Below are 25,191 nucleotides of genomic sequence, written 5' to 3'. Positions count from 1 at the left end.
CACGATTCGCCTTTGTGTTTACAAGAAATGGCAGTCGAACGCAAAATCACCCCAACCGAACGCAACACGATAGGAATGAAGAGAAGATTCTGAAAATGTATTTATGTATTTTATATCAGTGAAGAGGAAACACATTTCACCATAATAATGTAAAAACCAACACAATTCCAGCTATCGGTATAATCGCAAATGCAATCAGATTGAGTTTACTACCAGTTTATAACAGATTCCACTAGCAGAAATGCAACTGGAAATTGTTTTTATTGTTTTATGGTAGTATCCCCTAGAAATGTGCTTTAGTAAAATGTGAGGTGTTAATAGTGTATCTCTGCCTTTACGGTGTTGTTTATTCAGTTGCTACACGCGCGCAGCTTTGTTTATGTGTATCAAGCGTGCCTCCTCGTTTTGTAATTGTGCTTTATTCCCTAAAAATGAGTAAAATACTTAAAAGGTGTGAAAAGTAAGCGTCCTGGCTAAGACACTGCAGATTCAGAGAGAAAAAGAAAAGCAATATCGATAAACAAGAGGTGGATCAAAAATGGACTCAGTCAAAAATTCTTACCCGGGAAAATTTATAGTGGCCTCATACTATGGTTTATGGCCAAAATCACACCGGCCTCCGGCCCACCGGGGTTTTCCCGGTAACTCTTATGGCCAGTCCGCCTCTGTCGATAGAGAAAAAATATGAAATTGAATTGTGAAACGCTTTGAGTGAAATGAAAGACCATGTGATATTGCACGCGCTACAGACCTAAATGAGACAACGCCGAGAATTACAAAGAATTCAGAGAAAATAAAAACAACTTTCATAGCAGGAACAACTCAAAGTGTAATTAAAATCCATTAGATTAAGACACAAAGAATTGGAAGAGATGGAACGGCTGTCATCTGTTTGGATAGAAAATCAAACAAAAAACAAGTTTGCTTACGACAGAAGCAAAAGCATTAGCAATATTCTGTTAAGTAATAGTCGTAATAAAATACTTGTCTTTTATTACGATTATTTATTGTGTTTGGTAATGTTTTGGTTACAAATCTGTGTTCAATCTTGAGTGGTCGGCACCTGACCCTATTTTTCCCATAAGGCTTGTTGTTTATATTGCACGATTTTGGATTGCACGAGGGTTTCTAGGAACACAACTAACGAGGACTGACTGTAGTTTATTTTTGCAGTCAATATACAGTTAACCCTCATAACACAGTAGTCGGGTTCCCATAAAATCTTGTGTAGTGTGAAATGGTGTTATAAGGGACTAAGAACCAGTACAAAAAAGGGGAGGGGGTTACATTCCAAAACCTAACAAAAATACACCATTCTAGTTTTCGTTATCTTCTGTTCTCTTTAAAAAAAATCATTAATCTGGGTTTGTTTTTGCTTTTGCTTGATAGATCTTTGTATATTTCATCGTATGGAACTAAGCATTTTTGAAGCTCCCTTTTGAACTTTAGGTTCCTTTCAGTCAAAGAATCTGCATTCAAAAAGTAAGATTCTAATTGCTCGGCTAACATTGAGTTCCTGTATACTTTTTAGTGTAAAATTTGTAAGTTCAGAATTTCTCTGTGCTATCATTCTCTGAATTGATTTGATTTTCCTCCAATACCATTGCCACCATATCCACTTCGCCAGCCTATTTTTCTATCAGTAATTCTTGAACATCTTCAGTAATAATACTTTTTTTTTCTTTTAGGAGCATAGGTGATTAAGGTCATGTTATGTATATTGTCCATAAATTGCCTGTGTTCTGCAGTCAGTCTTCTATTTTGCTGGACAAAAAACCAAGTTTCCGGGGGGGGAAAACCATGCTAACCTCTCCTGAGACCGACTAACTCAGCCACGTGGTGAAAAATACCCATAAAAATTCCTCCCGTCATTGACGGGATTTGAACTCAGACGTTTTCGACCCGGTGCGGGGAGGATGGTGATTCTACCAACTGTGCTACCCACGAGGGCTTCAAGTTCTACTACTGCACCAATTCCATTTTCAGCCGGTTCGATCATATTTCCTGAATGAACTGATTCTGGCCATAAATTTTTCCAACGCGCATTTAATGTTGAGTGTTTTACTTTAGCATTAGTAGAGACACATGATGCAAGAAAGCAAGCTTATACAGCAATAAAATGAGGCCTTCAGATCTATACTCTAGGTGTGGCCTGACCATTGCCTTGTACAATGGGATAATCACCTCCCTGTCACTGCTAGCAAAATTCCTATATATCATTCACAAGACTCCATGACCTGCCATGGCAGCCCGCCTGCATTTCTTAACAGGTTTAAAGTTACATGTGTCACCTTTTGAACCGCCTTTGTGAAGTGGTGATACATTTGCTCACCTGCAGTCCATGGGGACCTTCCCGGAGTCCAAAGAAGCTCTCATAATTGTGGCTAAGGTTTCCTTTCTTCCTCTGCAGCCTTCTTTAATATAACTGGATAGATCCACCCCAGGTGCCTTTCTTATGTTTAACTTCAACAATTTCTCCTCCACTTTTCTCTCAGTTAGAGTTTGATTACCTTCTGGCATTTCCCTCGTTGAATATCTCCTCATGTGTGAATGTAGATGCAAAATACTCATTCAGTTTATCAGCTACCTGAGCATGATCATCAATAGTCAACCCATCTATCTTAAGTGGTCCAATCTGTTTCATCCCTTTCCTTCTAGAGTTTACGTAAGTAAAGAACTCTTTGCTGTTTTTCTTTGCATCCCTTGGCAAGGATTTCTTGTAATCTGCCTTCACCTGCCTAACTTCCTTTGCAACTTGATTACAAGCTTATATCTGCCATAGGCTTCTGTGTCACCTGATAATTTATATGCATCCCATGCATTTTTGTTCTCTGCAATGAGTCTCATTAGTTCATTTGACAACAATTTAGGCCATATTGACTGGAACTTGTGGGTTGGTCAGTTACATACTAGCAAGGCTTTTGTGGATTTATTGGATGATTGTTTTCTGCAGCAGCATGTTTGAGAGGCAACCAGAGGGAGTAATACTCTTGATCTGATTATCAGCAGCGATTATTCATGCAATAAGCATCTGCAGATAAAGGAATCACTAGGTGGCAGTGATCACAGTGTACTGGTGTAGGATTTACTGAAAGATGTAACTACCTTTGGGGCTAAAGGAAGAGTTTTGCTTTCATAAAGGTGACTACAGTGGTCTCAGACAGTTTTAAATTCTGTACAGTGGGACCGACTGAGGATGTTACCAAGAGCAAATTCTAAGAGGGAAGCATTCAAGTAACTCATTGTGGAAGCTACTATGCTTTTCACACCAATTAAGAAATATTGTTCAAGGTTTAGGCCTAAATGGGTGTCAGAGGAACTAATGAGACTTGTGGCATAGAAGATAAATGCACGGATGTATATAGAAGATAAATGCACTGGATGCACATTTTTCTTCTCTGTCATGAGCCTCATTAATTCATCTGACATTCATTTAGGCCTGAACCTCGAACAGTATTTCTTAGTTGGAATGAAAAGCCCGGTAGCCTCCAAGATTAAGTCCCTGAAGGCTTTCCATTTAGAATTCAACGTTGGTAGTATCATCAGTTGATCCCATTGTACAGAATTTAAAAACTGTATGAGACCCCTGTAGTCACCTTTACGAAAGCAAATGCCCTTCCTTTTAGCCTTAATAGTAGTTACATCTTTAAGTAATTCCCATATCAGTACATTGTGATCCGTCGCCCAGTGGTTCCTTTATCTGCAAATTTTTAATGCATGAATAATCACTACTGATAATCAGATCAAGAGTATTACTCCCTCTGGGTGCCTCATGATCATGCTGCTGCAAAAAACAGTCATCCAATAAATCCAAAAAAGTCTTTCTAGTGTGCAAGTAACACGAGTGTGGAGATTAACTTTCCAGTCAATATCTGAAAAATGATAAAATTCCTCATTATAAGACATTCCGATTTACTGGACCACTCTATTTCTCTGCACTATTGCTGATTATACTCATCAGATTCATTAGGCCTATATAACACACACCTACTTTCATTTTTCCTTTCCCAGTGCTTAGGTCACACAAAACAGACTCAACATTGCATTGTTCACCAACATCAATTGGATGCACTTCCTTAGATTTATGCATTTCTTAACTACAGCGTAACCCCTCCTCCATTCCTGTTCTGTCTATCCTTACTGTACACATTATGCTCCCCAAATTCCAATTCTGTACTGCTTATATCTGTGTGACACCACGTCTCTGATATCCCAACAATATCTGCCTTTGATGTCTTGACTAGCACTTCAAGCTCGTAAAATTTATTAACTATACTCCAAGCATTGGTGTACACTCAAGTATATAGGCGGCGCCTCCGTAGCCAGGTGGGCAGGAGCACCAGTGCGTAGCACACGCTTCTTGATTAGACTGGGGTTAGAGCCCGTGACCACCAAATACGGAGGATGCGGAAACATCAGGGAATGACCACCGCATATCCCCGGAGCAATATGGCCTTAGTTGCTAATGCTCCTAAAAACCAAATAACAAACAAACAAACAAGTATACATGCATCTGTTTCTACTCTTAGTTACCCTAACAAAGCCCATGTATTTATTTATTGCACTATGACTCCCAACAGTCCTAGAAATCTCCATTACCTTGCTTTCCAGGCTGCTTCTCAAGCAGTACAAGAATCACTTTTGCCTCTACCTGCAGCCACTGTTAACCTTTTTTTAATGTGTATCCCCCCCCCCAAGATAGCAGTTTTCCAACCCACCAAACAGTCTCGATAGCATCAGCAATATTCTTGCACTCTTTCTATTTAAGTGTACTCCATCCCTTCCCTGTAGAAGCAGTCTCTGCTGTCAACAAGCACAGACCAGGCTGAAAAAATTCTATCCCTAGAGCCTTGCCAGGGCCAAATTGATCGACAAGGCTCTCATCAAATACTTCCTCCTATCGTGTGTGGGCAGAATTGCAGACACTTTCACATTCAACCCTAACTCGCAACTTTTTTTCAAAATTGATATGTACTTGTTGAGTAAACTGCCGATCTCTTACTCTTATGTCATTAGTTCCAACGTGTACAGCAATATCACCTTTTTTGTCCTTAAAAGATGATATCTGCTCTACAACGTCGTCAACTTTTGCCACGAGCACACATACCCTGGTCCTGTTCCACCTATCCTTCTTGCATAGTATATTCTCCGTCTCCCTGACAATTGTCACCAACAATAACTAGTTCCTTTGGGACCAGCACATTGTGCCTTGGAGATTACCCCTGTGTTGCCTGATGCACAGGAGTCAGCTCTGCCGTTGAGCTGGGAACTTGATGAGTCCCTCATATTAATTTCTTCGAGGGCATTTACTCTACACCTCAAGCTCTCGTAGACGTTGAGTTAGTGCCTAATTTCTCGACACTCCAGGCATCTAGCATACACAAAGACATCCTCCTTGGCTAGATCATGTTTTGTTTTAGAAAGTTCAAACATTTCACATGTTTTGAGACTGATGCGTTGGAGAACTGCCCCCTTCGTTTCTTCCCCCGAGTCACACTAGCACAAAGATCACAGACTAGCACTCTCGCTAGTCTGTGATCTTTGCTTCGCAGCTCTAGTCTGGGTCATGATTTCCATTTAAATACAGTTTAATTAACAATGGAATTAATAAGATTAATAAATATTTTTGATTAACTGATAATACTATATTATGCTAACAGATTTCTAATACACGGCTTTGTATTACGTTATACCTTAAGCTATCAGTTCAACATTTATATGTTGTGCTATTTCTTATCGATTAAAATATGGCAGCTATTTCAACAATATTGGCACCCACACCGGGAGTCGTAAGTTCCAAAAATCACTAGTTAAATTCAAAATAAGAAACTAACGAATGCTAATAAACCTATTTAATATTTTTGTAAAACACAAATTAGTATGTTAATTGACGAAGAATATGGTAAAACTATCTAAATCTCTTTACACCAGCCAAAAATCCACCGACTGTTCTCTTCCGCGACCAGAGAATTGAAGATAAACATAAAAAAGGCACCCGGGGTAGATGGGATCTATTCAGTTATATTAAAGGAGACAGCAAAGGAAGTAAACAAACCCTTAGCCATAATTATGAGAGCTTCCTTGGACTAAGGGGATGTATCTTTAGACTGGAGATGTGCAAATGTGATCCCAATTCATAAAGGAGGATCAAAGGATGACACAGTAATTACAAATCTGTTAGTTTAACTTCTGTTAGGGGAAATTAATGGTAGCACTGGTTAAAGAAGCAAGTGTTCATTAAGGGGAAGTCGTGTCTGACCAATTTGATTGGATACCAGGATATGGTCACAAAGGAACTGGATGCAAAGAATAATTTTGATATCATATACTTGGATGTTAGGAAGGCTTTTGATACTGTTGCATAAATCAGAGCAGTGTGGTATTGGAGGCAAATTGCTGCTATAGATAAAGGGATGGTTGAGTGGAAGAAGATAGAGTGGTAATCAATGGACACTGCTCGTCATGGACTAATGTTATTAGTGGAGTCCTCCAAGGTTCAGTATTGAGTCCATAGTTGTTTTCTGTATTTATTAATGATATTGATAGGAATACTAGGCTTGATGTCTAGTTTTGTGGATGATATGAAGGTTGGCAGTGCTAAAAATGACACTAATGACAGTATGCTACTGCAACAGGTTCTGGAAAAGTTGAGCAGATGGACTGAGAGATGGCAACTGAAGTTTAACACTGACAAATGTAAAGTACTGCATATGGGTAGCAGTAATCCCAGAGTAACGTATCAACTGCGTGGTACACTGAGGATGGTAGAGAAGGAAAAGGACTTAGGGATAATTGTGTAGTCAGATATGAAGTTCTCTGAGCAGTGGAGACGGTCTGCCAGAGTAGTTCATGGTGTCTTGTCAATGATATACAGGAATTTTTCTAGCAGGGATAAGGAGTTGATTATCCCCTTGTATAAAGCAAAGGTCAAGCCACACCTTGTGTACTGTATAGACGTCTGGAGTCCTCATTTTAGCAAGGATATGGAGCTGCTGCAACAAGTACAGAAAAGGGCAACAAGATTAGTGAATGGAACAAGGGGTTGCTCCTACGAAGAAAAGCTTAAGTTTAGCAAATTAAAATGTCTGGATACTAGGCACCTGCGAGGTGGTCTGACTGAAGTGTATAATGCTTTGAATGGTTTGAGCATGGCTCAATGCCAATGGGATTCTTCTTCTTGCCCAGATTAATCACCTGAGGAACATAAATTCAAACTGAGGAGAGATAGTTGTACAATAGATGTGCAGAAATTTGCCTTCAGCCAACGTGTGGTTGATTGCTAGAATAAGATTCCATTTGTTGTAGAAGTTGATAGCTTAAATAAATTCAAGGAACTAGACTAAAATTTGGAGCGAATGGATGGGTGAAATGGGAAGGGTTTTTTTTTTTTTTTTGGGCTGATGCTGTATAAGCTTGCTTATACAGCATCAGCTGCTAGTTTTGGGAAATTCACAAACTAAAAGATTAACAGTAGCCGCAACAGAAGCGAAAGTGATTCTTGCACTGCTTCTATTGTAATGAGCAGCAGCCTAGAGAGCAAGCTGCTGGGAGTCTGTGTTAGGGTAACTAAGAGTAAGAATAGTATACTTGCATGTACACCAATGCTAGGAGTATAGTAAGTAGATTTGATGAATTTGAAGTGCTGGTCAAGACATCAAAAGTGGATATTGATGGGATATCAGAGACGTGGTGCCACACAGGTATAAGAAGTGCAGAATTATAATTTAGGTGGTACAATGTGTACAGAAAGGATAGACAGGACAGGAAGGGAGGAGAGGTTATGCTGTTGGAAGTGCATCTAATTAACATTGGTAGACAACACAATGTTGAGTCAATGTGGTGTGACATAAGTAGTGGGAAAGGGAATATGAGACAGTATGGGTTATAAGCCTAATGAATCTGATAAGTATAACGAGCAATTGTGCAGAGAAATAGAGTGGGCCAGTAAATCAGAATGTCTGATAATGGGGGATTTTAACTTTCCAGATATTGACTGGAACTTGTGTCTTGGTCACTCGCACGACTTTTTTGAATTTATTGGATGACTGTTTTCTACAGCAGCATGTTCGAGAGAAAACCAGAGGGAGTAATACTCTTGATCTGATTATCTGCAGTGATTATTCATGCATTAAAAATTTGCAGATAAAAGAACCACTAGGTGACAGTGATCACAATGACTGATATGGGAATTACTTAAAGATGTAACTACCATCAAAGCTAAAGGGAAGGGCTTCTGCTTTCATAAAGGTACTAACTGGGTTTCCTAGCCTACCCAATTAGTCTGTGCTCGCCCAATCAGGTGTTGTGAGAATGTGGTTTAAGATGCCACATTAATTTTGTATTGCACAAGTGAATAACATGGATGACATACCATACTGATTGGGTTAACAGAATCCTGCTTATAATAATACACGACTTCCCCTTTCTCTAGTACCAATCTCGTATTCCTAGTCCACATGTTGTCCTTGATTGCAACACAAACAATGCCAGATAACTTTATTTTCTATAATTTCTCTATCATGAATTATGTGCCAATACAAATAACTTTTTTTTTTTAATAAAAAGTGGCTCAAGGAAGTCTGAAATAATTCTTATAACATTTTATAAAATTGGAACCTAAATATTACCTGACTGTATCCAAACCTAAATGTTATGTCTACTTGGCCCAACCTGAGCCCAATTATGATTTGTACTATGGGGGCCAAACTCAGCCAGAGGACCAAGCCTGGGACAACCATAAAATGGAGATATGTTAGCATTTCTTCACTCCAACCTCTCCTGAGTCCAATAATGCTGTTGTAACTAATATCAATGATTCTATGAACTCTCTTGCCACCTCCTTCAAAATTACAGGGCATATGCCATCAACTCCAGGGGCCTTACTCACATTTAAACATGAAAGTCTTTCTAATAAACAATCTTCTGTAATTTCAGTATCACTAATTTCATGTTGCCAAGCATTGCTTGAACAGTTCCTCATCTTTACAAAGGATCTTCAGTTCAAGCAGATTTTCATCAGCTGGGTTATCAAAGCCTTTCCCACACCTATTATGCAAGAGTCCAATCTGATTCATTCTTTTCTTCTTTGCATTCACATACAAGGGGGGGCCAAACCTTTTGTCTCCTCTTCTTTGCTCTCTTAGGCAACAGTTTCTCATAATCAGCCTCTGCCAGCAAAACCTTTACTGTGGTACTATTACAGACCAACTTGTAGCTGTTGTAGCTTCAATACTTTTCATCACTCTAACTTCCTCTCACCATCCTTTTTTGCTCTTATTAAACTAGCTATCCCATTATTCATCCTACTTGTGCTATATTTTCTTAATGGTATATATGCATACATGGTTTCCATGACTACTGTTTTAAAGTTATTTCATAATTATAATGTACTCGCTATCTGTGTGCTATCACCCCAGTTGAGAGAGAGAGAGAGACATGTAACACCTTAAGCTGTTCCTGAAATTAAAACCAATTCCTTTGCCTTTAACAACTACTATTCATTCTTTCACTGTCCTGATCTTCCAACTTAGTACTCAGTGATCACTTCATGGGTGGCGTAGAAGATATAGGACATTCTTTCCCCTAACATGATGATACAAAAAATCTGAGAAAAACTACGTTAATGCAAGATGACAGAAAAGTAGTCTTCAACTCTCTGAATTTATGACAGATTCTCTGTCATAAATTCAGAGTAGGTTGCAAGGCAAAATCAAATAACATACACTTATGAGTAGGGGATTACAGAGCCTGCCGGGATTCACATGGAAAAAGAAATATATGAACTGTGTTAGAGTTATTAAGAACAAAAACAGGCACACATATATATGCCTGTACAACAGTGGTAAGAAAAAAGTAACTAAATTTTATAAATATGAAGTATTGGTAAAGACCACATGCAGAAATTGTAGGGGTATTGGAAACAGTGCTATTCAGACCTAAGAGGTAAGCTATTTGAATTAAGTGAGTACACTGTTCATAGAAAGGAAATGTCTACAGTAGAGTAATATCAGAAAGCGAGTTCAATTCTGCAAGACAGAAAAACAGGAGGGTAGGGGATTATGCTCTTAGTTAAGAATCACATAGAATTTTAAAGACTGGCCCAGCTGATGTGGGTGGCCAGTGCAATTTTGAAACAGTTAGGTGTGACATAAGAAATGAGAAAGCAAAATTCAGACTAGAAGTACATTAAGGGCCAAATAACTTTGATGAGTATTACAAACAACCAAAGACATAAATATAAACAGAGTGGGCCAGTAAACCAGAATGATGGGGAATTCAACTTTCCAGATATTGACTTGAACTTGTGGGATAGTTGTCCACAGAGTAGCAGAGGTTTTCTGGATGTACTGGATGACTGTTTTCTGCACAAGCATGTTAAAGAAAAAAGACAAAACAATACTCTAGATCTGATTATCAGCAGTGACTCTTTATGTATTAACAATCTCCAGATAAAAAAACCACTAAGTAGCAGTGATTTTTATATATTCAGATAGGATTTACTTTATGATATAACTATTGTCAAGGATAAAGGGAAGGGATTTTGCTTTTGTAAAAGTAACTACAATGATCTTAGGAAATTTTTAAATTCATTTCAGTGGGACCAACTGATGATGATAAAAACAGCAAATTCTAAATGGGAAGTGTGAAGAGAACTAATCACAGAAGCTACTAACCTTCTAATACAAACTAACAGACATTGTTCTAGGTTCAGACCTAAATAACGGAAGTCTGATGAGACCTGTGGCACAGAATAAAAATGCATGGGGTGATTATAAATTATCAGATAACACAGAAGTCTAAAGTAAATACAAACTAGTCTGCAATCTAGTTATTAAAGGGGATTAGACTAGCCATTGCATATTATAAGTCTTTGGCTAATAATGCAAAGAAAAGATCAAAGAATTCTTTGCTTATGTTAAGACTGGAAAGAAAGGGATGACCCACATTAGTACATTACAGATGAATCACATAAATAATGACATTCCTATTCAGGTTGCTGACAAACCGAATAATTATTTTGCATCTACATTCATGTGTGAAAACAATTTTTAGGGATGGAAAATATACCAAATTATAACTGGGAGCTAAATAATTTTGTCATAACTGAGAAGAAAGTGGAAGAGAAATTTTTGAAACTATAAGTAAATAATGCACCCAGGACTGATGATATCTATCCAATTGTATTAAAAGAAATAGGAAAAGAAACCCCTTGACTATAATTATGAGAGCACCTTGAATTCAATGGAGGCCCCTAGAGACTGAAGATTCAACAATGTCTCTCCTATTCACAAAGGTCAAAGTGAATAATTCCTGTAAACCTGACTTCTGTTTCATGAAAAATAATGGAATCAGTGGTTACAGCAGAAGTATTAGTTTACTGTATTGCAGGATCACCTTGACGAGAATGCAGTTATATGGAAAATGTAGCATGCATTAGTTAAGGGGGGGGGACCTTGTCAGATCAATCTAATTAGCTACTACAATGCAATAACAAAGAAAAGCTAGATGCAAAAAATAATTTTCACATCATATACTTAGATTTCAGCAGAGCTTTTGACACTTCCACAGGAAATATTGCTATAACAGTTGAAGCTGTGTGGCATAAGGGGCAAGTTACTACAATGTATAAAGGGATGGTTGGTAGTTATAAAATAGTTGCTGCTCTTCTTGGACTAATGTTATTAGTGAAGTCCAAGCAAAGTTCAGTGCCTTGTAGCATTTTTTTTTTTTTTTTTTTTTTTCAATATTTAATATTACAACTTCTCAAATGGAACAAGAAGTGGCAGTTGAGGAATAACAGAGATAGAAGCAAGGTACTGCACACAAACAGCAGTAATCCCAAAATAACAAACCAACTGGGTGTTACTACAGAAAAGTTGGTGGAGAACAAGAGACATAGGCATAATCATATACAAGGGGGTGGGGTCAAAAAAATTTGTATTCATCCAATAGTTGTGATAGAAGGTTGAAACAAACACCATGTATTACACTGTTCAACGTAGTCACCAAACAAAATGATACATTTCTGCCACCTCTCATTACACCTTTCCAGGCCAGTTTTTTGTAGAAGTCCTCTAACTGTACTTTAAACCTTCGGCTTGGCAGAAAAATCACCTCATCAACAGCAGCAAAATGTTTTCTATTAAGAAAGGGCTTCATGGGCAGGAAAGAGAAAAAATTCGAAGATGCAAGGTTGGGGAATATGCAGGATATAGCAGCAATATTTCAGTTTTTGCTGGCACATCAACAACATCTAATGTGCACACTGCACCCTTTCCTTCTTCTGGCAAGGGTCTGAAGTCTGGGAACTCATCTAGCAGACATTTTACTCATATACAACTACTGAAGGATGATGTTCTCCTTAGAACCTACACTAGTTTGGAGATATTATCCCAAATGCCCAACATGGTTCTCCCCAGCCTACAAACCACCTTCCTTCTCACAGGGCACGGTTCCATTCGTGCAAAACTGACTTATTTCCATATAATGGACAACCCTCTGTGTAACTGTGGATCCCAGGAAACCTGGGACCACCTTATGTACCACTGCCCACTTTATGAAGACCTTCGACGCATTCTCATTACACAGACTCATTACCTTCCGCAGGATCAAGAAAATCATCTTCTGGAACACAAGCAACACTACCACGCCTTTTCCAAGTTTTCCCAAGACCTTTTTGCCAGGCAACGAACTGTACCTCAACTGTAAATCTCCTCAGGAATGGTGCCATACAACTCCTTCCTTGATTCATCCCAGGAGTGACAACCACCAGCACAGCTCAGATGCTGCCATTAGGCCTTCCTAGCCACGCTCCCTTGTATGGTCCTTTGCCTCCACTCCCCGGGCGGGTGGGGGGAGGTGACTCAGAGTCTCCTCCCCCCTCGCTGCCCCTCTTTTCCCTCTGGTGGGGCATGGGCCTGATCCACTGATTTGGGGGTCATCTTCTCTATGGACCCCTTATCTGTCTTTTCCCCCCAGCCTTCAGTCTCTCCACCCCCTCTCTCTAACTTAGAACTACTAGCGTCCGAATCATCTCTAAATTGCTTGAGCCCTACATCCAAAAACTTAATAACATCAATTCGTATAAATAGCACTCCTTTCGGCTGACCCCTGTCTATAAAGTTTTTTTTTTTCCTTCATTTTATTTTATTTATTATTATTTTTTTTTATTTATTTATTTTTTTTTAGGTCCTAGCCACTGAAATCTCAGGAAATTAGGTGGCAGGACCTGCCAGAGTAAATAACTATAGTAGTGGTGTACCTGGTCTGCCTCCACAAGGTGGAGTGTGGACAACGTTGGGTTCCAATAGGAGCCCAGCGGCTAAATGACCAGAGGAACAACGGTACACGACACTACACATGTACAAAATCCATACACTTTTAAACCTCTGGCATTGACAGTGTTCTGTTTCACACCCACAATGTATAGTATGCAGAGATGGGGGGAACCCCCGGTGCCATTTGACACTAAACACATCTACTAGTTTGGAGATCTGCAGCTAGTTCTTTGATGCTAACATGCGATCCTGCAGGATTAATGCCACAATTTTTGCAACACTCTCGTCTGTTACAGCAGTTTCAGTGCATGATGAAGAAATCCTGGGATTTCTTCACCATGCACTGAAGTTCTTCCATATTTGAACTGTTTATACCAGGGGTGACCAACAAGTCAATCGCGGCTATAATTTTGGTCAATCATGACAAATTTTAAATATATATTAAAAAAGTAATTAGTCTAAATCTAAATATTATTATGCGCCCCACTGCATACGCTTATTACAAATCCGTTGAACCATGTGACTACTCTTGTCGACGCACAGGCAAAATTGACCAAAAGGATGATGAAATCCGATTTTTTGAGTTACCACTGTATCATCCAACAACAAGTGTTAATCTGCAAAAGATTAAATACTAAAAGTGTTATGAAAATAGCTTTCAAAATCGTGAATTCCAACAGAGGACAATCTAATCAAAGGAGACTTTTCAAAATGCAACTCGATGAAAATGAACCAGATCTGATATTACACACAGATGTGAGGTGGTTGAGTCGAAGTAAGTTTCTACAGAGATTTCGAAATTTGCTGAATGAAATTAAAAAGTTTGTTGACCAAAGGGGAGATGATTATCAGCAGCTGCAAGATATGGTGTGGTTGTGTGATCTGGCTTTTTTGGCAGATCTTATCAGTAAGTTAAGTGATCTGAATTTGGAATTACAAGGGAAAATAATGTGGGTGACATGATTAGTAGATTTTCCACATATAAATATCAATTTCTGGCAACGGCTAAGGATCTCAAAGAAAAAAAATTTGATCATTATGCAAATATGCAAGATCATTTGCAAAAAATCCTGTTTTTGGATTTAATAGTGAGAAAATATGTTTCTGAAATTGAGAAAGTTGTGGATGATATTGAAACCAGATTCAAAGATTTTAAAACAACTAAAGACATCGTTCAATATATTTCTTATCCATTTAATGTGGATTTAGATACGAAACAAATTGCGGAAAGAAAATCGCTGAGATTTTTCACATGGAGAAAATATTAGCTGAAAATGAAATTATTAAACGATATCTTCCTAAAAGCCAGATCATCATCAAAAAAGACTTTTGGAAATATGTTTGCCAAGAAAAGTACTCAAATGTCAAAAAATGCAGTGAACTTTTAAATTCCTGTTTTGGTTCCACATATCTATGTGAATTGGCCTTTTCTTATTTGAAACAAACAAAGACGAAGAATCACTCTACTCTTACAGACTTGCATACAGAAGATTCTTTACGGCTGGCCTTACACGGTATATCCCCGATTTTGAAAGCTTGGCAAATGACACAAAGACAAACTTCATATAAATTAAACATTTAAATACATATGAATTTAAATTAAGAATTCTGAATTGTATTTAATTTTAAAATTTATAAGCAACATTTTTTAATGTGTTGATTAACTTTTTTAACCATGTGCAATGAAATTCTTGAGATGGTAGATAGCGGCACATTTTGAAGAAAAAAAGTAGATCGCATCACAAATTAAGTTGGCTACCCCTGGTTTATACCAATGTGCAACAATGCTGTAACCAGGTCAGTCTTCTCTATAAACAGTAAACATTTCTCTGGATTGTTTAGGATGTTTTCCCTTGCAGAAAGAGAAACCAAATCACCGATCTGTTTCCACTTTATCCATTGTGAGACTTCAATTCAATGCTGAAAAATGAAAAATAAATTGTCAAATCAAAACCAAAATTTGTGTGGCTGGTATAGAGATTTCAAGGTATCAAACAAACAAAAAAAAATTCATCTTTCTATCACAATACTTCTTTGTGAATCTTTTTTGAACCCTCTTCATAGTCTAACATGAGGTTTTCCAAGTAGTGCAGACAGACTGCTAGAGGAACTTATGGGGTTCTGTCAATGATATAGAGGAATTCTGCCAGCAGAAACAGGTGATTATGCCGTTACATAAGGCAATGTTTAGGCCATGTCTTGAGTACTACTTATAGGTCTGGAAATCTCATGTTAAAGACATGGGTCTGTTGGAACAAGTGCAGAGAAAAGCAACAAGATTAGTCTAGGACTCACAAAAGGTTTCTCCTACCATAAAAGATTTTTGTGTAAATTGCAATGCATATTATTTTAAAAATAACATTAAAGATACAAATTTTAATAGAACAATAAAACTGTTTTCTACCGCTATTATTCTAAGCCTTCGGGGTAAAAAAGTCTTTTTACTTGGTCAAGTTTATTTATAAGCAAAATAATTAACAAGTCTATACAAATAATACATGCATATTTATGTAAGCAATGTTGGTGTTAGATGGCTCCTTGCAATGTTTCATATATCATAAATAAAAATGCTGGAAGTCTTGAAGAGTTTTTCTTACAGAAAGGTTTACTTACTTCTTTAATGACTTGTTCAACATATTCATAAGGAGATGTAATATCGAGGGAAAATATGAAGACTTTCTGAAAATAAAACAGTCATGGCAAGTTCAATTATCAAATAACATACCATGAATGTAAAAAATTCTATATTATACTAAGATGTGTTTACCAAAACTTAACATGTCATTCATAGCTGTCACATGAACAACTTAACATGTTGTTGTTATTTGGTTTTTTAGGAGCATTAACAACTAAGGCCATATTGCTCCGGGGATAAGTGGTGGTCATTCCCTGATCTTTCTGCATCCTCCGTATTTGGTGGTCACGGGCTCAAACCCCGGTCTAATCAAGAAGTGTGTGCTACGCACTGCCGCTCCTGCCCACTTGGCTACGGAGGCGCCTTGTTGTTCATGTGACAGCTGTGATATAATCTGTATAATCCCACCTCCCCCTCCACTCTTTGTGGAGGGGAGGTGGGTGGAATAGATGCTACGTTAACCTATGAACAACAGATCTGATACAAAAGGTCCCTAAGAATGTTCAAAATGAGATGAAACTGACAAAGATCAGTGTTGCTATTTCAGATTATAGCAATGGTTCTCTAGATGTAAAAAAAAAAAAAAAAAGTCAACTGCTTCCATGCTCATCCTCAATATTACTCAGATTTCTAAACGTGATCAGAAATTTTCCATTAGGGATTACCCTGACTTCTAATCTCTCTGGGCACAAACACACCACAAATACTTTCTCTGCATTAAAAAAAAATTTATTTTTGTTTTCGGTATTTTTTTTTTAATCAACTACTCACTCTGTACAAATCTTAAATCTGCCCTACCATAGAATATTGCTTCCACACCTGGGATAGTGCCTCCAAAACCTTGCTAAAACTTCTTGGTCCATTCCCAAGAGGGAAGTTAGATAACTAATGACATACAGGTTAGTGCAAATGCATCATTTTAGTAAACAGCAAATTATTAAAGTAGTTAAAATTGACATCATTTAAGTATATCTCATATTGTGAATACTTTCATGAGTTGCCATGATAGTGCACTACCTCGAATAAGAACACTTCACCAATGGAGAAGACTTCACCAATGGAGAAGACTAGTCTTCTCCATTGGTGAAGTGTTACTTATTCACATTGTGAATACCTTCACAATGTGAAGGTATTCACCATATGATATATACTTAAATGATGCCAATTTTAACTACTTTAGTAGATTTCTGCATACTAAAATGATGCAACTGCATTACCCTGTACATCAGTAAATTTTTTTGCAACATGAGGCTTTAGCCCTAAAATGTTTTCAGTCTGATAACTACTTGCACATCACCACGCATCTCTCATATTGTGGAGTTATACTTCACAACTGGGTTGTCATCATTGCAACACCAGGGTACCTGCCCACCCATTGACGAGAAGCCAATAAGCTTTGAAATGATGCTGTCTGGATGCTGGTATCTGCTGATAATAAGTAGCAATAGTCTTCTCCATTGGTGAAGCGTTACTTATTTCAGGTAGTGCAATATTGTGGAAACTCGTGAAGGTATTCATAATATAAAATATATTTAAATGCCAATTTTAACTACTTTAGTATAGGTTGCTGTGTACTAAAATGATGCATATGCCTGTAAACTTTTCAGTAAACGTTTCTGCAACATGAGGCTTTAACCCTAAAAAGTTTTCAGTTAACTAATGGCCTATCTTTTACAAAGTCTGCAGTCACTGTCTCACAGACATTTTGTAACATTTCTGTTGCATGCTTTTTTTCTATAGTTACTTCCATGGACACTATTCTTCTGAATGCAGCATCTATAATTCCCACACACACTCTTCCAAAACAGTTCAAACCCACCCACACTACAATCAGCCAGCATTCTTTCAATATCGAACTCCAAACCCACAGAATGAACTTTTCCTCTCTCTCATTTATCCCATCAATTTCTGTTTTCTGGAACAACCTTCCTTCACAAGTATTTACCAAAAATTACAATCTACAGAAATTCAAATCTAATGTGTCTTCTCACGTGCCTTCAGTCTTCTCAGCCTTCGAGCCATACACAGTACTAAGTATTATAGATTCTGTTACCTTTCATTGTGTTTGTGTTTTCACAAAAAAAGAGATGGTACTGGCAAGGAGGAAATATGGACTCTGAATTGGACCAAAAACCTTCCCAGGAATGAATAAAACATGTATTACTTGAAAAACTGTTATAAATCCAAGTTTTCCTTCAAGTAATGTCTACAAATACGAATGTAAATAGAAGCCAGAGAATATGCTTAGCCTTTTTGGGATGTAGTAGTAGTAGTAGTAGTGGCACACGATGCAGGAAAGCAAGTGTAGGAGCTTATGCAGCATCAGCCAAAAAAAAAAAAAAAATCACACCATTCCCTCCAAATGCCTGTCCAGTTCCACCTTAAATTTATTTAACCTATCAACTTCCACAACGACAGATGGAAGTTTGTTCCAGCAATTACCCACCCGCTGGCTAAAGGCAAATTTCCGCACATCTATTGTACATCTGTCCTTTCTTAATTTGAACTTATGTCCCCGTAGGTTCGTAATCTGAACAAGTGGAAGGATCCCATCAGAATTCAGCGTGCTCAACCCATTCAAGGCCTTATAGACCTCAATCAGATCACCGCGCAGGTGCCTAGTGTCCAGCCACTGCAATTTGCAGAACTTAAGCCTCTCTTGGTAAGAGGATCCCTTCATTCCCCTCACCAATCGTGTTGCTCTTCTCTGTACACGCTCAAGCAAATCTACATCCTTCCTAAAATGAGGCCTCCAGACCTGTACGCAGTACTCAAGGCATGGCCTGACCATTGCCTTATACAGAGGGACAATCACCTCCTTTTCCCTGCTAGCAAAATTCCTATATATCATTGACAAAACCCCATGACCTGCCCTAGCAGCCTGTCTGCATTGCTCAGAAAACTTCATATCTGACTGCACAATTACTCCCAGGTCTTTTTCATTTTCTACCACCTTAAGTGTAGTACCACACAGTTGGTACGTTTCTCTGGGGTTACTTCTACCCATATGCAGTACTTTGCATTTGTCAAGGTTAAACTTCAGTTGCCACTTCTTAGCCCATCTGCCCAAATTATCTAGATCCTGTTGCAGTAGCACACTGCCATTACTGTCATTAACAACCCTGCCAACCTTTGTGTCATCTGCAAACTTCGACATTAAGCCTGATATACCTTCATCAATATCATTGATAAATACACAAAACAACAGTGGACCCAACATCGAACCCTGTGGGACTCCACTAATAACATTAGTCCACGAAGAGCAGCACCCATTGATTACCACCCTCTGTCTTTTCCCACTTAACCATCCTTTTATCCATTGTAGCAACTTACCCTTAATACCATTCTGCTCCAATTTGTACAGTAGTCTTCCATGCGCAACAGTGTCAAAAGCTTTCCTGAAATCCAAGTATATGATATCAAAATTATTTTTTGCATCCAGTTCCTTTGTGACCCCATCATAATAACCAATCAAATTTGTCAGACAAGACTTTCCCTTAACAAACCCATGCTGTGTCTGAATTATTGCTGCAGTCTTGTCTAGATGATCCTGCAATGCATCTTTAACCAGTGACTCCATTATTTTACCCGGAACAGAAGTTAAACTAACTGGTCTGTAATTACTCGTGTCACCCTTCGATCCACCTTTGTGAATTGGGGATACATTTGCACATCTCCAGTCCGTGGGAACCTCCCCTGAGTCCAAGGATGCTCTCATAATTATGGCTAAGGGTTTGCTTAGTTGCTTTGCCGCCTCCTTTAAAATAACTGGATAGATCCCATCCACCCCAGGTGCCTTTCTTATGTTTAACTTCAACAATTTCTCCTCCACTTTGCTCTCAGTTATTACAAAATCATTAAGCACACTGCTACAATTTGATAACCTTCTTCCATTTTCAAACTGTAATAATTCCTCAGGTGTGAATGTAGATGCAAAATACTCATTCAGTTTGTTTGCTATCTGAGCAGGATCATCAACAGTCGAACCATCGATGTCAAGTGGACCAATCATATTCATCCCCTTCCTTTTAGAGTTTATATAAGTAAAGAAATCCTTGCTGTTTTTCTTAGCATCTTTTGCCAAAGATTTCTCGTAATCCGCCTTCGCCTGCCGAACCTCCTTTGTGACCTGATTACAGACTAGCTTATATCTGCCACAGGCTTCTGCGTCACCTAATAATTTATATGCATTTTTCTTCTCTGTCACGAGTCTCATTAGTTCATTTGATAACCATTTAGGCCTAAACCTTGAACAATATTTCTTAATCGGTATATAAAGTCTAGTAGCTTCCACGATTAATTCCTTGAATGCTTCCCACTTAGAATTTACTGTTTGTAACATCGTCAGTTGATCCCACTGTACAGAATTTAAAAACTGTCTGAGACCACTGTACTCCCCTTTACGGAAGCAAAAACCCTTTCCTTTACCCCTGATGGTAGTTACCTCTTTGAGTAAATCCCACTTCAGCACACTGTGATCACTGCCACCTAGTGGTTCCTTTATCTGCAAATTCTTAATACACGAATGATCACTGCTGATAACCAGATCAAGAGTGTTACTTTCTCTGGTTGCCTCTCGAGCATGCTGCTGCAGAAAACAATCATCCAATAAATCCACAAAAGTCTGACTAGTGTGTGAGTGACCAACCCACAAGTTCCAGTCAATATCTGGGAAGTTAAAATCCCCCATTATAAGACATTCTGATTTACTGGCCCACTCTATTTCTCTGTACAATTGTTCATTGTACTCATTCAAGTCATTAGGCCTATAACACACTCCTACTCTTATTTTTCCTTTCGCAGTGCTTATCTCACACCAAACTGACTCAATAGAGCACTGTTCATCTATATTAACTGGGTGCACTTCCTTTGATTTTATATTTTTCTTAATTAACAGCATAACACCCCCTCCCTTTCTGTCCTGTCTATCCTTTCTGTACACATTGTACTCCCCAAATTCCAGTTCTGCATTCCTTATATCTTTGTGACACCATGTCTCTGCTATCCCAACAATATCCGCCTTTGATGTCTTGACCAACACTTCAAATTCATCAAATTTATTTACTATAGTTCTAGCATTGGTTTCTAATTTAGTAATTTTTAGTCTTTAATTCATTTCCCAACTTTACATTACACTTCAAAAGCCCATTCCAATTAAATTCATATGTTGCTGTGCATAGGTGAATCTGTAAAGAAATAAGGCTTTACCAATTATTATATATATATACATACATAAGCATGTAAGAATAGATAAGTCTGATAAAGTTTGCATGGAGGTGAAAATTACACAAAGTGCCAAGGACTGGAAGGTTAAGGATAGTAGAAAAAAGAAGTAATGTAGATTTGAAAAAGGCAAACGAATGTTAATATCCTAATATTTATGAGGAATTAAGGAAAATATGGGTTGAATTGCAAAACCAATTTGGAGGTGAAGGAACTGTAAAGTAAAATTATTAATACCAAATGATTAAACAAAATAAAGTAAAATAAAATAAAAGGTGGTAGAGCTGGGCAAATTTCGTAAGTCAAATACAGGGATGGCAAAAATGCAAAGTCTGATGTCAGCTGAAGTAAATATTGATACATGGTCAGGTATTTCATCAGGGGACTACACCTGACCATGAATCAGGAATTGCATTTCTATACTTGCATATAACAGTAGAAGAAATGTGAAATTATTATTATTATTAGCCATAAAGTGCAAGGAAGCACTGAGGCTTATGCTGCACCAGCCAAAAAACATTTCTAAGTTACCCAGAGAAACAGAGAGAAGTAGAAACGAATCACCAAGAAAGAGAAGAATGATGATATCCAGCTCAGGACCCTGGGTGTGCCAAGCCCATACTCACCAGATGTGAGCCCCTGGGGTTGAATAAAGTCAAAAAGCAAAAAGAATAACATTAACACATTCTTTTACAGTATGGACAAGGTAGTCCCAACACAGTGTCAATGATATGAAAATTATTAAGGTAAAAATAAGGATAAGGCTAAAAAATATAATTACGTGTTTTCACAGTGGGAAAAATGTTTTGAAATATATGCAGATTTTGATTAAATTTGGAAAAATATTTCAGTGTTGGAATTTTGTGTAAATTTGAAGAATTAAAATAAATGGGAACAAGCACAAGGTAGAGGGAGAGGTATTAAATTGAGGATGGGGAAGGGATAAAGGCACAGTTAAATAAAGACAAAAATAGCGATAGAATGGGGATAGTTGGAACATTCGTATCACCCTCATATTTTTTTATTTTTTCCATCAACTGTTACATTCACATTAAATTACATTAAAAAAAAAAAAAAAAAAAAAAAAATATATATATATATATATATACACACACACACACACACACGGGGTGTCTCAAAAATATTGGTACAAACGTTTAGGGGAGGTAGGTAACATCTAAAGGAATGTGAATCGCAAAGGAGCCCATAACCGGAAATGTCACATGAAAGTAGTAGCAGAGGCACAAGAAGCAAAAATGACACAAGACAGTAATTAGTGGCAAACATTTATTTGACATAATATTAACAATGGAGTACGAGATGAATGCATTTCATGATGTTACAACAGATGCTCAAAGGTTCCATCATTAGACGTGATGCATGCGTGACACCGACGCAGCATGGATTGGCGGACAAGGTTGAACACACCTGGAGTTTCTTTGACAGTAGCAGCAGTGCAGACAAGTCTCGCCACAAGATCCATATTAGTCTCCACAGGCGATTCATACACGATACATATGAGGGGCCCCACAGAAATAAATCAGGTGAGCATGGGGGCCAGGCAATGGGTCCACCATGGCCAATCCATCGACGTCCAAAACGCCTGTTCAAATGGTCACGAACACACCTTCCATAATGGGCAGGCGCACCGTCATGCTGAAACCAAATGTTGCATCTCACATTTGCTGGAACATCGTCAAGTAACCCTGGTAGAACTTGTTCAAGAAAGATCCGATATTTAGCAGAGTTCATGAGGTATGGTAACAGGTATGGGCAGACTAAGCAGTCACCGACCATACCTGCCCACACATTTATTGCGAAGCGATATTGTGCCACATGGGGCGCACACCGTGTGGGTTGTCGTGAGCCCACACATGAGCACTGTGCTGATTGAATAAGCCTTGCCGAGTGAAATAAGCCTCATCCGTGAACAAAACATAGGCTGGAAAATTCAAGTCTTGAACACTTTCTTGGACAAACCACTGCGCAAAAGCCACACGTGCAGGGTGATCTTGGGGGAGCAGTAACTGAACCCTTTGGAGATGAAAGGGGTGTAAGGAATCATCATGCCAGACACGCTGTACACTGCAACAAGACACTCCTAAGGCAGAGGCAACAGCATGTGTGCTGGTAGTAGGATTATTCTGTATGGCATTCAACACACTTTCTTCCATGGCGGGAGTTCACATCGAACGTGGTCTGCCCGCGCTACTCCTGCTACCTCTAAATGACCCATAATCGCACAAATATTGATGCGCACACGCACAAACAAACGGTGGTCTGGTACATGTCTGTCTGTCTGGGAAGCGTTCTCCATAAATTTGTTGAGCAGTGCATCCATTGCCCTCTGCTAATCCATACACTAAGTGCATGTCTGCCAGCTCACAGATCGAATATCAATGCATGCTCTTCGTGCGGCGACTACTGCTTGAATGAGTAAACCAGAAATTTTCCCTCTTGTGAACTGATGAAAAGTGCCATCTACTGACTTACTGTGACGTTTCCAGTTATGGGTTCCTATGCAATTCACATTCCTTTAGATGTTACCTACCTCCCCTAAATGTTTGTACGAATATTTTTGAGGCACCCTGTATATACATATACATACGCACATATACAGTAGAACCCGGATAAGAAGTTTTCCGAGGGACTCTAGGATTAACTTGATACGAAAGTTATATAACAAAACTCTGAGATAATACACGATACAGAAAAAAAATATATATAGATATAGTGTTATAACTGCACTGGAACATAAGTTTAGGGTTTAAATTTTGTACCGAAATTGAAATTTTATTGAAATTGAATCGAAATCATGACTCAGACCACAGCAGCAAAGCAAAAGACTCAAGTAATGGGAGTGCTGGGGTTCAAGGGGGAAAACTGAAGGGGGCAGTTGCCCTCTAAATCACAGCCTTTTAAAATGCACTGTTTGTTTGATGTTTGTGGAGCAATCAGGTACAGACATGATATTGCCAAGAGAAATCTTTGTGTGTGTGTGTGTGTGTGTGTGCACGTGCACAACGTCAGGAGTGTGAAGAAATCAGGCGACAATTCAGCGTTATGGGCCCATATGAGAGCTTGAAGGACATGGTGGATGCCCTCGAAGGATCTAAAGTGAGGAGGCCCATCAAGCTCTCAGCTGCCCATATCAACGCCAGAGCTTGCACTTGATCATCATATAACACAGTGGCAATCCCCAAGTCAGAATGTGCTGATCCCATAGTAACTAGTAGTTGTTGGTGACTCTAATGTCGGGGAAACGGAGAACATGGTATGTCTCCCAGGGGCAAAGGTTGATGACATTGCAGAGCAGATATCATCTTTTAAGGGCAAAAGGTGATATTGTTGTACACGTTGGGACTAATGATATTAAGAGTAAGAGACCAGCAGAATTACTTAACAAGTACGGGGGCACCTCTATAGCCAGGTGGGCATGAGCACCAGTGCGTAGCACACACTTCTTGATTAGACCGGGGTTCCAGCCCGTCACCACCAAATACGGAAGATGTGGAAAGGTCAAGGAATGACCACCACATATCCCCAGAACAATATGGCCTTAATTGCTAATGCTTCTAAAAACCAAATAACAAACAAGTACGGGTCACTGTTGAAAAAAAGCCGTGAATTACGGTTGAATTTGAAGTGTCTGCAATTCTGTGCAGACACAACAGGAGGGAGTATATGATGCGAGTCTTGTAGATAAATTCGGCCCTGGAAAGATTTTGCAAGGCTCAAGGGGTAGAATTTTTTTCAGCCTAGTCTATAATTGTTAACAGGAGAGACTGCTTCTACAGGGATGGGATACACTTAAATAGAGAGGGTGCAAGAATATTTGATGATGCTATCAAAGCAGTATTGGGTGGGTTGGAAACTGCTAGCTTGGTGGGGGGGGGGGAATACAAGGACTAATAGATTAACAGTAACCACTGGCAGATGGGAAAGTGACTCTTGTACTGCTTCTATGGGAATGAGCAGCAGCCTGGAAAACAATATGCAGGGTACTTCAGAAACTGCTGGGAGTCATTGCGGTACTACAAGTAAACACATGGGTTG

General features: G+C 38.6%; 1 protein-coding gene across 1 annotated transcript in view; it reads right to left on the bottom strand.

Moving 5' to 3' along the window:
* Kdsr (3-ketodihydrosphingosine reductase) overlaps positions 1 to 25,191 on the bottom strand; it is a 213,577-nt gene that overhangs the window by 87,794 nt on the left and 100,592 nt on the right. Inside the window, exon 4 of the mRNA XM_090371754.1 lies at positions 15,891 to 15,956. Within this exon, the coding sequence (XP_090227880.1) occupies positions 15,891 to 15,956 (66 nt within the window). The remainder of the gene's footprint in view (positions 1 to 15,890; positions 15,957 to 25,191) is intronic.

The sequence above is a fragment of the Mastigoproctus giganteus genome, chromosome 4 (assembly GCF_048544385.1).
Source record: "Mastigoproctus giganteus isolate SK-2022 chromosome 4, ASM4854438v1, whole genome shotgun sequence".
In the NCBI taxonomy this organism is placed as follows: Eukaryota; Metazoa; Arthropoda; class Arachnida; order Uropygi; family Thelyphonidae; genus Mastigoproctus; species Mastigoproctus giganteus.
This window is presented reverse-complemented; position numbering and strand designations above follow the sequence as displayed.